A 14,086-nucleotide genomic window follows, 5' to 3' on the forward strand; every position below is an offset into this window, starting at 1 on the left:
AAGTCTTTGGAGGAACTGGAGAGAAACAGGGCCGTTTTTAGGCATAATCTGACAAGGCAGAGGCATAGTGTGGCAACTGTAGAAGCAGCACTACAGAGTGTTTATTTTTTTTTTCCCCCACTGTGCTTTATTTAATTCTGACTCTGGGTAACTACCGGGAGGTCTATGCACAGACTTAAAGGGACCCTGAGCGACAAATAAAAACATTTAGACTTACCTGGGGCTTCCTCCAGCCCCCCTTGCTCAGGGGCCCTTTAACCAGTTCACCCCCAAGGGTTTTTACCCTAACGGACCAGAGCAATTTTCACCTGTCAGTGCTCCTCCCTTTTATTCCCTAATAACTATATTACTACTTATCACAAGGAAATGATCTATACCTTGTTTTTTTCGCCACCAATTAGGCTTTCTGTGGGTAGTACATTTTGCTACGAATTTTTTTATTCTAATTGCATTTTAATTGGAAAAATACAAAAAAAATGGGAAAAAATCGTTATTTCTCAGTTTTCAGCCATTATAGTTTTAAAATTAAACATGCTCCTGTTGATAAAACCAACACATTGTATTTGCCCAGTACTCCCGATTATTAAACCGTTTAAATTATGTCCCTATCACAATGTATGGCGACAATATATTATTTTGAAATATAGGTGTTATTTTTCTGTTTTGTTTTGTTTTTGTTCTGGCCATAATTACAAGCCCCTATGTAATAAAGTAAAATTATTTTTCCCTCATACAATATAGATTAAAAAAGCTGAGTCCCTAAGGCAACTATTTATTTATTTATAGCTGATTTTTTTTTTTAAAAGTGGGTTTTTTTTGAGGGGGGGAAAGGGTGGAAATGTAATTTAATTTTATTAATATTGTGTGGATATTATGTATTTGCTTGTATGTGCAATATACTTTTTGGCCACAAGATGGCGCTAGTGAACACTCTCCCATTAGGAAGTGATCACTTTTTTTTTCTTTTTACATTTTAGCAACTGTGACAGTTTCCTGTTTTGTGAATGGATGCGGCCGCTGTTCGCGGTCGCGTCCATTCACTCCAGGCAGTGCGATTGGGTAGAGGACCGCTCGGTCCTCTTCCCCAATCACCCAGCACGGGAACCCGACGGAAACGGCGGCGGTAGCGGCGCGGACACGTGCGGAGCGGCGGCGGGAACGCGCAACGTATTAAAACGTCATGTTGCCATTAATAGGGGAAAGCATGACGTTTTAATACGTATGCTTGCCGTTAAATGGTTAAGGGTAGCATGGCGGAGCTAGTAACTCACCTCCCCTGGGATCCAGACACCGGCAACCATTCTCCTTCCTGTCCTCGGAAGCTCTGGATCCCTCTGGTGAGATTAGCACCTGTCATGACGACAGACAACGGTCTCACTACAGGGTCATAGTGCCAACCGGAGGCTGGAGGGAGAATTGCAGCGCTGGATCCCAGGGTGGTAAATAAATTCTGGGCTGCCACAGATCTTTCTGCGGTGTGATTTTTTTCCCCCCTGTTCTAGGGTCTAAAAGCATGCAAAAAAAAAAATTGCACCGCTAAAATTCAGAAATAATCAAATCGCCCGGGGGGCTAAGGAAGGAAAAAAATTGTAATTGCAACCCTTAGATTGGCACTGCCTTTTAGCATAACAGAGGGGTCTGAATAGCACCACAATGATATGACATGTGCACTTAATGTGCCAATTGAGCTGCAATTGCTTTAGATCTGCTGTTTAATTGCTGCAACTCTTCTGGCGTCCCATGACAATACTGTGACCTGTAAAGACCCAAGCTGTACATAAACAGTATAATTTTTTTTCTAAAATGGCTAGACAACCTTCATAACAATTATAGAAAGGCTTTGTAATATGGATTCCATGAGTTTGGTGCAATGAGGTTTATCTAGCTCGGTAACAATTTGTGTATCCTTTATAGACTTTCCAGATATCAACCCAACCGCAATCTCAGATCCGCACATGAGCTTCTTTTATCCTCTTCTACAATTACCTCATCCCATTCACATGTACAAGACTTCTCACGTGCCTCACCCCTCCTCTGGAACGCCCTTCCACAGCACATCCGCAACTCTACCACCTTTTAAATCTTTAAACGCTCCCTCAAAACCCACCTTTTCCAACAAGCATATGCTCTATCTGAGCCTGTACACCCTTCAACCTCGCATCTAATTTTACTCCTTTGTAAATATCCTAATCACATACTGCCTGTATATATATGTTACGGCCAGAACCCGAAGTTTGACCACTTCTAGTTCTGGCCAGCCAATGTGCGAAGTGGCCGCTGCGCTGCGGCCAATGTGAGAAGTGGAATGATTCCTGCAATGTAACAGATGAAGCCGCCGGCTTTTGCTCTGCCTCTCTCTCCTTCTCTTATGGGCAGCCAGGGGGGGGGGGGGGGGGACATGCCTGTCCCCCAGATTCGTTCGTCACGGCAGGGAAGCAGAGCGGGGAGGCTGCAGACATTGCTTCTGCCAGCCCCCGCTCTGCAAGAATGGCAGGATTCTCTGCCACGACGAACAACTCTGGGGGGAGGGGGGGGGGGGGGGGGGGGGAAGACACGTGCCGGCTGCCCATAAGAGAAGGATGAAGGATAGAGAGACGGGGGAAATTGTGAAATTAACAAAGTTGTGATACATTTGCCCGCTGCGCTGCGGCCAGAAGATACATTAATATTACAGGAATCATTCCATTTCTCACATTGGCTGCAACGCAGCGGCCACTTCGCACATTGGCCGGCCAGAACCCAAAGTGGCCAAACTTCAGGTTCTGGCCGTAACATATATACTGTGTACGTTCTCAACCTTTTGTTTCCACCCCATTCCTTTAGATTGTAAGCTCGCAAGGGCAGGGTTCATACCCTTTTGTGTCTTGGAATATTATTAATTTAATAGCTTGCACTTTGTTATACATTTTAGTCATCATGTTAAATCTTATTGTAATGACCAGTTCTGTATTTTGTACCAGTGTTTAGATTTGATGTATATCATTGTCTGTATTATTATGTATCCCTTGTTTGTTTTCTTACATTGTACAGCGCCACAGAATATGGCGCTTTATAAATAAATAATAGACTTATGTTGAGAAAAGTCGGTTTTGTTTTTTTGGTGCAGGTTACAATGTTCTTTTTCGCAATATCATAGGAGACAAAAAGGTGCCTTACCTGGGCCAAAGTGTCCAGAAACAGCCTTGAGTGAGAGCGAGGATAAGTCTCAACCAAAGGATACCTGACCAGAATTGGTGTTTTCAAACTAACCCACTGAGGTATGTTTGCAAGGAAGATACTTACCTCTGTGGGCTCAAAGACGTCAGGTACACTGCCAGAGGCATAACTACAAATCATGCCCTCCTCCCCCAAAAACTTTGATGGAGACCATTAATGTTCACAAAACCTTCCTAGCCTCCCCTTGGTGACCGTCACAGCATATGGGGAGGGTCCATCTTATAATAGTCATAAAACAAGTTTATGATAATAGAAAAAAAAGAGTGGGTCTCGACCTGGATTTTTAGGCCTATTGGCCAATTTTATTTAACAAATACCACAGTGCAAGAGCACTGTGCCCTTGCACTGTGGTATTTGTTAAATAAAATTGGCCAATCGGCCTAAAAATCCAGGTCGAGGCCCAGTCTTTTTCTATTATTGGACTGTTACCCCCCTGGTGGATACGGGTGTGGACTGGTCAACTCCCTGGTGCTGTGTTAAGCTTGAGTTGCAGCATTAAAGAGAAACTTCAGCATAAACAAACATACTGTCATTAAGTTACGTTATGTTAATTAAAATAGATAGGCAATATAAGCTCTTACACGGCCTGCTTTAAAAATAACAGGCAAAGGTTTGATTTCATGAGGGCAGCCATCTTTTTGGTTGAAAGGAGGTGACAGGGAGCATGAGACACAGTTCCAACTGTCCTGTGTGCTGATCACCCTCCCAGTTGCTAGGCAACCTGAACATAGGACATCCCATCATGCTTTGCACAGCATCAGGGGAAAAAAAAAGCCCAGGCAGTTTTCTTTGATGGATGGAGCTTAGCAATAAAAATGCAGCTAAAAATGATGCTTTGGTAAGAAAAACAAAGTTCTAATGCTGTGAAACTGTTAAACACCAAGCCTTTTCATTTCTGCTGAGTAGATTTTTAGTCCGGAGGTTCACTTTGTTTTATCTATTACATAAAACAAGTATGGTCATTAGGATCTTCACACCCATAGCATGTGTAGCCACAAAAACACCTGATCTGGGGTATCAGAGGCTGGGAAGGTTAGTAGCTGTGGCCCCTTACATCTCTGGGCCCGCCTGTAGTTATGCCCCTGTATGCTGCCCCCATTCCCCATACTAGCCGCGAAAGTCAAACTTCAGGACAGTAAGAGGCAGTCTTAGTCCCTCCTTATCAGCCCATTCCTGGCTTACTACACGCCCCTTGCCCACTGCATTCACTCACGTTTCCTCCGTATGCTTAGTATAGCCGATGGCTTGTGAGTCAGCACACATTCAGGAACAGAAGGAGCACTAATCCAGAAGATCTTCAATGGTCCGGGTGATTTTAGAAATGGCAATACCGGTTTTCAGAGAGGAGCGACGGACAATGGGACATCAAAGGGACATAAGAAGGACACGGGCATAATCTACAGGGGGTAGTATTAAGCTCATATGTAGATTGTTTTATTTTAGGTTAGTTGCCCACTGTTTTAGTGGTTTTATTTTGCTGCCTAAAAGGTGTTAATTTTAAAGTCATGGAAGTGACAGCTTCTGTCTTGTTGGGAATATAGTAAACATCACTTATAAGCAGATTACAGCCATAACTTTTTCCTGGAAGAATACAACTGAGGGCAGAGGGAGATAAAATACATGAACTAGTGACCTTTTTCTAACTCTGGTACACTTAAGGTGGCCACTAACGGTCCAATTTCTAGCGAAAAATCGTTCAAGCGATCAGAAAGTCTGATCGGATTGGTTGTAAATCTCCATTGGTGGACACAATAGATTATGAACGAGTGAAAATGTCGCCTGAATGAATTTGTCGAACCAAAATTTGGATTTTCTTGTTGGTTGTGATAGATAGGAAGTAAAGATTGGTTCGTTGATGGTGTGTAGTGAACAATTACAATATTTCACTTCTGATCACTCAAACAATTTTTCGCTAGAAATTGTCAGTTAGTGGCTACCTTTAAAGAGAATTTGTAATGTAAAAACTCCATGGGGATACTTACTTTCGGAGGGGGAAGCCTCTGGATCCTAACGAGGCTTCCCCTATTGCCCTCCATCCCTCTGTTCAAGCACCGTGACCCCCCCCCCCCAAAATGCAGCGAGGTAAATATTCACCTACCGCAATCATGCGCAGGCGCCCTAGCGGCTCTTCGTTCGGGTAAGGCGGAAATAGCCGAACCCGATCGTATCCACTGTACCGTGCAGACGAGAGTCCTTAGCACCTGCGCAGTAGAGCGGATACGATTGGGCTTGGCCATTTCCACCTTACCCTAACAAATATATAATGGGAGGTCATTTTTAGGTGTAGGAGGATAACTATAATGGTTTATCTCATCAGTTTATTTTCAACTCAAGTTTACACCTGAGGACCGCAGGCTTACACCCCTCTAGTGACCGGGCTATTTTTTTTGCAATTCAGTGCTCTGGAGCTTTAATCGCTCACTGCAGAGCCATACAAATTTGCACACAAATTAACCCCCCCCTGTTCTGCCCACCAACAGAGCTTTCTGTTGGTGGGCTCTGATCACTGACTGGCAATTTTTTTTCTTTTTAAGTAAAATGTTTTTGTTTTTTTTTTTTTTTTCTTATAAAAATAAAATTTTCCCCCCTCCCTCCTGCCAATCACTGAAATCCTCTCTCATAAGCTCAGCCTATGAGAGGGAATCGTGAGCGGAGCCTCTCCAGGGGACAGCCGAGTGACACGGCTGTCCCCGGTACAGTGCCATAGATTGCAGCGCTGTACAATGTAAATAGACGGCGGTTTCGCCACCTAACAGTCTGCTAGTGGCGATCGCCGCTAGTAGACTGATGATGGAGCTAGGCTAATCCCCGCCCACCGCTCTTGACAACACACCTTTCGGCGTTACGCGGTCCTGGGTCTGCCACAAGTCAAGTCACTGGTGCAGGCAGTCTGCCTCTACTTCGTTTAGGGACACCAGATTTAGTTTCAATAAGTTTTTATTGGCATAACAAAAGTAGAACATTCACATTTGGTCACTGTCCCCACGCAGGGGGATAAAGGCACATGGTAGATAAGATGTGGCAATACAATGAAGTACAATAGTATAGAAACCTGACTTTCTAACCCACTTTGCATTCCAGTGTTTTTACCCATTAAGCAGTGTTGCTAATGGTACGGGGGAACAGCGGCGGGGGGGGGGGTCTGGGGGTTCTGTCTGTCGGCAGGAAATCTGATGCTGCTACCATCGTGCTTCCAACTGAGCCCTTTCAAGCCAGATATTTTCAGCCTGCCTTAATTGTGCATCCTGATCGATTTTGGCTGGAAATACATCAAAGTGATTGATTGGGCGACTGCACTGCAGCATCAATCTCTGCCAAATCGATCATCAAATCATCTGGTAATCGATGCTGCAAATAGAGTAATGTACAATATGGGCACCTTTAGGGTTGCCTAAAGGTTTATGAATTAGTGGATGAACAATTGTACAAATTATTATCTAAATAAATCCAGCACAGTCTAAGTTTAGTATAGAAAAGTTCAACATGCAAATAAAGGGTAGTGGCCCCACCCAGGACTGGGGCTATAAGGAGAAGTTTGGGCACAGTAGGCACCCGTTAAATAGCGTGCCATGGGATGGCCCTGACCCAAATTACCCCTTGTAGCCTCAAATTTCTATGAGCAGCTATAGCAGCGTTCAAACTTCTCCAGCGCCTGATATTTTTCATTTTTGTGGCAATGTGGTGTGTACATCACCGGGTTTGCAGCGGGGGAAGAGGACAGCTAAGGTTAGGCACCGACAGGGGGATTGGTTAGAGATTGGCTGAGAAGGAGGAGCGGGGGTGTATGTTGGTTAGGCATCAATAATGGACTGGTTAGGGTTACGCATTGGCAAGGGGGTGGTTAAGATCAGGCATTGGTGAAGCGAGGGAGAATTGGGTTAGGTTTAGCGATTGTAATTTAAAATAGACAAAAAAAAAAAACATTGCACAATAGTAGTACACCAATATTTTACTAGCAGCTATTCCCAGAACCCCCAAATTTCCTCGGTGCCCTTTTTGGCACACCCCCCCACTCTCCTCCTGAAACGAGCCATATAACTAATCCATGAAACAATGCCTTACAGCACAGATCCTCTCACCGCCGTGATAAGCACATGATTATACCAACCCCTACAGCAGAATTCACATCCTTCTCATAGACCACTGGAAGAGTGAACGCTCTCTCCACCTCCTGACGCAGCACCTCATTCCGTGCCAGGGCGCTGCCACTTCCTACGATGCGTGTCGCGCCAGCTTTCTCCAGCTTGTGGGACGGCATCATGGTATGAAGGTTCTCAATAATCCCGTGGCACAGGGCTCTAGTCACATGACCCAGCGAGAACCCACCCGGCGTGATGTTCGAGGCTGAGGCCACTCCGGTAGGGTTGTGTCTCTCACCAAACAGAGTGGGACAGATCGTGAGTTGGGTCTCCTCTTCGGATAAAGCGGCATTAATCACTTTGGAGTATATGGTGGAATCAGATATTTCAACACCTGCAAAAAAAAAAAAAATAAAAAATAAAAAATGAATTACAAAAAAACTTGACAAAAATGCTGAAAAAGTGCCTGATCAATCAATATTGAGAGACCAGTTTTTTTTTTTTTTTAAAGATAAATTTTACTGAACTTTTTCAATTTTAAAACATTGCCGAACTAGTTCAGCCCAACATACACAGATAAAAAACAAAACTTCGATGGCAACCGGCCATCGGCATTGAGTTGCAAGTCAGGGACGAACCCCCAGAATGTCATGTTCTTGAGAAAGTAATCCTACGCCTAACCAAAAAGGAGCAAAGAGCACTAGTCTAGTTCAGTTTCATTGGCCTCAAGCCATCTGGATAACTAACAAATTTCTTATTGGCTGTTCGTTTGTTGTAGACCCCATTTATAATAGGCATCTCTTCATGAACATAAACCAACCATTCGATCATCGGAGGTGTGGCCCGATTCCAGGGGAGTACCATCACACGGGAGATTTCTTAACAAAAGCCTCTTAGATTCCCATTTTCTCAACTCAGTGATACAGAGAAGCATAGTCTTAGCTGTCAGGGGGATGTTAGGAAATATTTTTTGGATCCATTTACCTACCTCAACCCCGTAACCCAATATCTGAGGACACCCCCATACTATGCGAAAGAAACCAGCCTTGGATTGTCCACATCTATCACAGGTGTCTGGGACGCAGGCCCGGATTTACCTCACAGGAGCCTATAGGCACAGATGTCCTGGCACCTTAGACTTCACCCTCCATGACCCTACAGACACCCACCGAAACAAACCACAACTGCGCTGGCTGATCACAACGGTCACTTCTCCCTTACTTCACTTCCCATCACAGGCCCCCAAATGTTAAGAAGACAGAAAGTACCCTCAATATTAAGTAGCTAGAGGGGCCCCTAAGTATTAGGTAGCTACAGAAACCTCAGTATTAAGTAGATAGACATGCCCCTGACTAAAGGGAAATCTTGCCAGTGAAATGCTGATAACAGGGTGAGCAACCTTTCATTTACACTCTCATCAGGGCTCTGCATACGGAAGGAGGGAGGGAGGCGGGTGGGGGAGCTGAGTGAGCTGCCTTTCCAACATCAGGTGCCTGTAGGCATGTGCCTACAGCGTCTTATGGTTAATCCGGCCCTGCTGGGACGTATACATACAAATTATAATATACATACACACACACAGTATAAGTTCTGTTCTAACGTCTATGTATTTTATGTCTCAAACACTTCCAGACTTTGTCCCTTCCTTTTACAGGAGGCAACCAAAATGCTTGTATCTGCTCTTATCATATCCTGTCTCGACTCTGGCACCTCCCCAATCACTACTAAACTCTGCTGCCAGTCTCATCCACCCCTCTTCCCGATCCTCCGAGGCAGTCCCCTCTCTGCCAATCTCTCCATTGGTTACCAATCACCCAAAAGGATCCAATTTAAACTCCTCAGTCTCCAGATATCTCCCCGCCAAGGACCTCCATTCCTCTCAGGAGACCTCCAGCTTAGTCACTTCCATTCACTCTCACATCCAGGCCTCCTCACAGGCACTCCCTCTCTTCGGAACACCCTCCCACAGCCTGTGTTATGCTCCTAGCCTGGAAATCTTCTAACGTACTCTAAAAACACACCTTTTCAGACAAGCCTATAAGTTGCCATAGGTAGTTTTGGAGATTCACTGCCTCAGCCACTAAACCGTGCCTCCTTCCCCATAGTTTCCACCCAACTACCCTCTACATTGTAAGCTTGCAAGGGCAGGGACCTCCTCCTACTGATTCTTATTTTGCTCCAAATTGCCATATGAACGTGTACCGATTTTAGTGAGATCTTAAACCACACATTAACTATGTATTTGTGCTTTTATTGCTGGATGTCATGACTGTACAGTGTCTTGAACTTCACAAGATGTTGGCGTTCTATAAATAAAAAATAAATCATTTTTGAATGCAATGCACAATGTTATTCTGGACGATTCCAATAAGAAGAGAAAAACAACTATTAAACTAATTTTTTTATATCCATTAAAATTCGCAGTTTTACACGAAAAGCCACTCAGGGCGGCGACGAGTCCCAGAGGAAGCGTTTGTACCCAGAGAATCGAGCTGCACAGAAGCCATTCCCCATACAACACATCAGCTAATGAACCCAGGAAATGAGAGACGTCTTGAGTGAAGACAGCACTTATCTAATCACGTTACTTTCTTTTCATTTACCGGCGGATTTTCTGGTTTTATGACAGGATTCTGTACTAAACATAATCGTGTGCTAACCAGAAAGATGGTAAACAGGCTCTTTCTCCTCACGGGCAGCAGACACGGGCCAAAAACAATGAAGAGGACTCTATTCCTGAACAAAAGGAGAAGCCGCAGGCCCAGACAGACAATAAACACGTTACTCCGCCACGCCATTAGAAGACGCAGGCCTACAAAGCTCTCCACAATCTCTCTCCCCTGTACATCTACTCACTAGTCTCCACATATCAACCGAACCGCAATCTCAGATCTGCACATGACCTTTTGTCCTCTAGAATCACCTCCTTGCATTCATGTATACAAGATTTCCCACGTGCTTTACCCCTCCTCTGCTACAACACATTTGTCACTCTCCAACCATTAATATCTTTGAACACTCTCAAAAAGTTACTTTTTCCGACAAGCATACGCTCCACCCTAGGCCAATCTTCCTTTGACCCAAGCCCGAGTTGCACTCCTACTAGGTATCCTAAAAACATACTGCCCCTTTGGTATGAATACTCTGTAATACTTCACCACTTGTTCCTCCCTCTATTCCTTTAGATTGTAAGCTTGCAAGGACAGGGCTCGCTCCCCCTTTTGTGTCTTGGAATTTGTTACCATCATGTTACTTTTGTCACTGTAATTACCAATTCTGTATTTGGAATATTGGTGTATTTCATTGTCTGTATTATGTACCCCATTTTGGTTCTTACTTAGCACAGCACCATGGAAAAGGTTGGAGTTTTATAAAATAAAATTATTATTATTATTATTATTATTATTATTATGCCATAAACACGCTACCCAGCACACAATTAGAAGAAGCAAGCCTACATAGACAAACCCGCTATCCTCTGCATGCTAGCAGAAGCTGCATGACCAGAAGACACGATTCGAAGCATACAGTCTAACTTGCCAGACTCTGTCTAAGAGCCAGGCCACTAGAATATGAACAGAAACAGTCTCAGATGTATCCTCTGTTTAAACTATTCAACTCTTTCAATTCTGTTCTGTGGCTCTGAAATGCTTTTTTTTCTTTTGCAGCAATAATTCACAGTAGGTATTAATAACCACTAGACCACAACAGGTGGAGTTTCCCAGCGCAGTTTTCACATTTCAGCACTCCTCCCATTCATTCGCCAATTACTTTATCACTACTTATCACACCAAAAATGATCTACATTGTGTTTTTTATTTCACCACCAATTAGCCTTTCATTGGGTGGTGCTGAGAATTATTTTACTCTACATGCATTTTAATGGGAATAATAATAAGAAAAAAAAATTCTCAGTTTTCAGCCATTCTGGTTTTAAAATAAAATGTGCTACTGTGGATAAAACCCACACATTTTAATTGCCCATTTGCTCTGATTATTACAACATTTAAGTTATGTCTCTAGTACAATGTATGGCAACAATATTTTATTTTGAAATAAAAGGTGTATGCAAGTGTATTTTTACCATTTGGTCAATAGATGTCCCCCCACTTTATTCTGGTGTACTGTCAATACACAGGAAGTGTTTGGTGTGTGTTTTTACTTTCACTTTGTCAATGACCACCAGCATCTCACTGAAACCAGTGATCATTGATTACAGGCACTCTGGTGGGCTTTGGGAACACACGCTCCTATTCACTGATCAATGTACTAACGGACAGTGAAGAGAACGTGTGTGGGAGCGAACATGAGGTGAAGTACGCATATCTATGCCCCTGGCGCTAAGATGAAGTCTCAAGGGGCGTACTGTCGCTGGTACAAGAAGTGGTTAATCTGACTGCTCTGAATCTCAGGCTGACAGGTGTTGAACCAGTCCATCTCCTCAGTGGCGTTTTCTCAAAAATGTCCTTTATTCTTTTCAGAAGCTCTTCCTGGAAAGCACCTATACAAAGAAGCAGGCCTGGCGGCTTACTCACTGCACACTATTCTGGCACCTGGATTGTGCCACGGCTGTTCAGGGATACTTTTGAGAATAGAGGCCACTTTGAGAATCCCCCTCCCCCATGAGGAGATGGACTAGTCCAACACCTAAAAAGAGAGGCAAAGAGCCTCTTTTGCAGTAGTATTTTTAGTCACTGTGGCAAGTGTGAAGTGAAATCCATTACAAAGTTGGGTTGCCTGAGAGACACACAAGCCTGATGTGCAACACAAGTCCTCCCACACACAGGTTAGTAGGATCTTAACATTCCAAGGCAAGGAAAACTAAAAAGTACCCCCCTAACACCACCAAGGTGTGTGACTAAATACTGGGATCAGGAGGCGCCAAAGCAAATCTAAATACAGTGTAAAGTACACCTGTATGGGGTACTTGCCTCAGGAAGGGGAAGCCTCAGCATCCCAATGAGGCGTCCTCTGTAGTCTCAGGGATCCAGTGCTGGCTCCCCCGAAAATTCCCCCCAATCGCCGGCAAACACTGCGCAGGTGCACAGCATGTGGAAATATACCTCAAAATACCTCAGGGTTCCAGTGCAGGTGCAGTAGAAGCTCTCCGCTCAGGCCCTGGCAGAAATAGCCAAGCGTGACCAGTCCGCTCTACTGCGCAGGTGCGAGTCCCCTGTGCAGGTGCGAGTGGCCTGTGCAGGTGCGAGTGGCCTGTGCAGGTGCGAGTCCCCTGTGCAGGTGCGAGTCCCCTGTGCAGGTGCGAGTCCCCTGTGCAGGTGCGAGTGGCCTGTGCAGGTGCGAGTGGCCTGTGCAGGTGCGAGTGGCCTGTGCAGGTGCGAGTGGCCTGTGCAGGTGCGAGTGGCCTGTGCAGGTGCGAGTGGCCTGTGCAGTAGAGCAGACCCAATTGGGCGTGGCTATTTCAAGCCAGAGTGGATAGAACCCCTTAACCTTCCTGGCGGTATGCTGCGCAGGAGGATATCTCAGCCCCTGGTGGGGCGATTTGCTCCATTTAAAATGCTGTACGCGCAGCTAGCACTTTGCTAGCCGCGCGCACAGCTTGATCGCCGCCGCTCTGCGGCGATCGCCCGCACGCAGCGGCGCAAGAGGCCCCCCCCCCCCCCGCCAGAGCCCTGCGCTGCCCGGACCAATGAGTTCCGGGCAGCGCTATGGGCTGGATCGGAGGCGTCTGACGTCAGGACGTCGGCTGACGTCCATGACGTCATTCCGATCGTCGCCATGGTGACAGGAGAAGCCAAACAGGGGAGCGCGTTATATACACGTTCCCGTTTGCTATTGATGCCGGCGACGATCGCACTAGAGGGACACATGCGCCCTCTAGTGGTGTTTCATGTAGCTACCACTCTGGTAGCTTTACATGAAACAAAAAAAAAAAAAGGATTTTTGCCTATATGGCAAAAAAAATTAACCGCCAGGAGGGTTAACTTGGATGATTTGTAAGTAAAGAAATATGATATGTCATCTCTCGATTTCAGCAGTAATGGATTGTCTGGAGCCACCACTTTTGGAATAATGTAATTTCTACCCCACTTTTCACAGTAGATTGACTTCTGTCCTCATCAATAAAATGTATACAAAACCTTGGAGGAGATTCTTCCTATATCAGAGACTGCTGGAAATAAAGTGGATGGCCCAAACAAAAATTTACTTCAATATACTTTAACCACTTGAGTACCAGCAGTCTCTAGACAATTAGACCACTCCAGCGGAAAAAGAAAACTTAAAAAAAAAAAAAGAAATTAACAGAACTGACAGATCTTGGACTAGTCCATCTCCTCATGGGGGGGGGGGGGGTTTCCTCAGGGTTTTCTTGGTTTTCAGAAGAATTTCCTTATCAGCAGTTTAACTGCCAAAATAGAAAGATACCTGCCAGCCTCCCTACTCATTTGCACACTATTTTGTCAGTTAGACTCAGCAACTGCCGTTTAGGAAAAGCTTATGAAGACAAAGAAAACCCCCATGAGGAAATGGACTAGTCCAAAACCTGTCAGTCCGATTTTTATTTTAATTGCATACTTTTTTCATTGGAGTAGTCCTATAAGGACCAGAGACTGCTGGTACAAAAAAAAACAAAAAAAAACAAAAAACAGAGCTCAACAATGCCACGCAGCAGGGATCCGTCGTTCTCAACGTTTGTGCCACTATCCCTGCCGTCACTATGACAACAGAGCTCAGTGAGCCGGTCAGGAGACTATCATTGGCTCCTGTCCCTGTGATCACTGTGTGCCAATCACATTGACTCACAGGGTCAGGAAAGATTTTAAAATGGGCAA

The 14,086-nt window shown here is 44.8% G+C and overlaps 1 protein-coding gene across 1 annotated transcript in view; it reads right to left on the reverse strand.

Moving 5' to 3' along the window:
* Positions 1 to 6,135: 6,135 nt before the first annotated feature.
* SHPK (sedoheptulokinase) overlaps positions 6,136 to 14,086 on the reverse strand; it is a 55,622-nt gene continuing 47,671 nt past the window's right edge. Inside the window, exon 7 of the mRNA XM_068270715.1 lies at positions 6,136 to 7,689. Within this exon, the coding sequence (XP_068126816.1) occupies positions 7,292 to 7,689 (398 nt within the window). The 3' untranslated portion in view covers positions 6,136 to 7,291. The remainder of the gene's footprint in view (positions 7,690 to 14,086) is intronic.

Source organism: Hyperolius riggenbachi, chromosome 2 (assembly GCF_040937935.1).
Source record: "Hyperolius riggenbachi isolate aHypRig1 chromosome 2, aHypRig1.pri, whole genome shotgun sequence".
Taxonomy (NCBI): Eukaryota; Metazoa; Chordata; class Amphibia; order Anura; family Hyperoliidae; genus Hyperolius; species Hyperolius riggenbachi.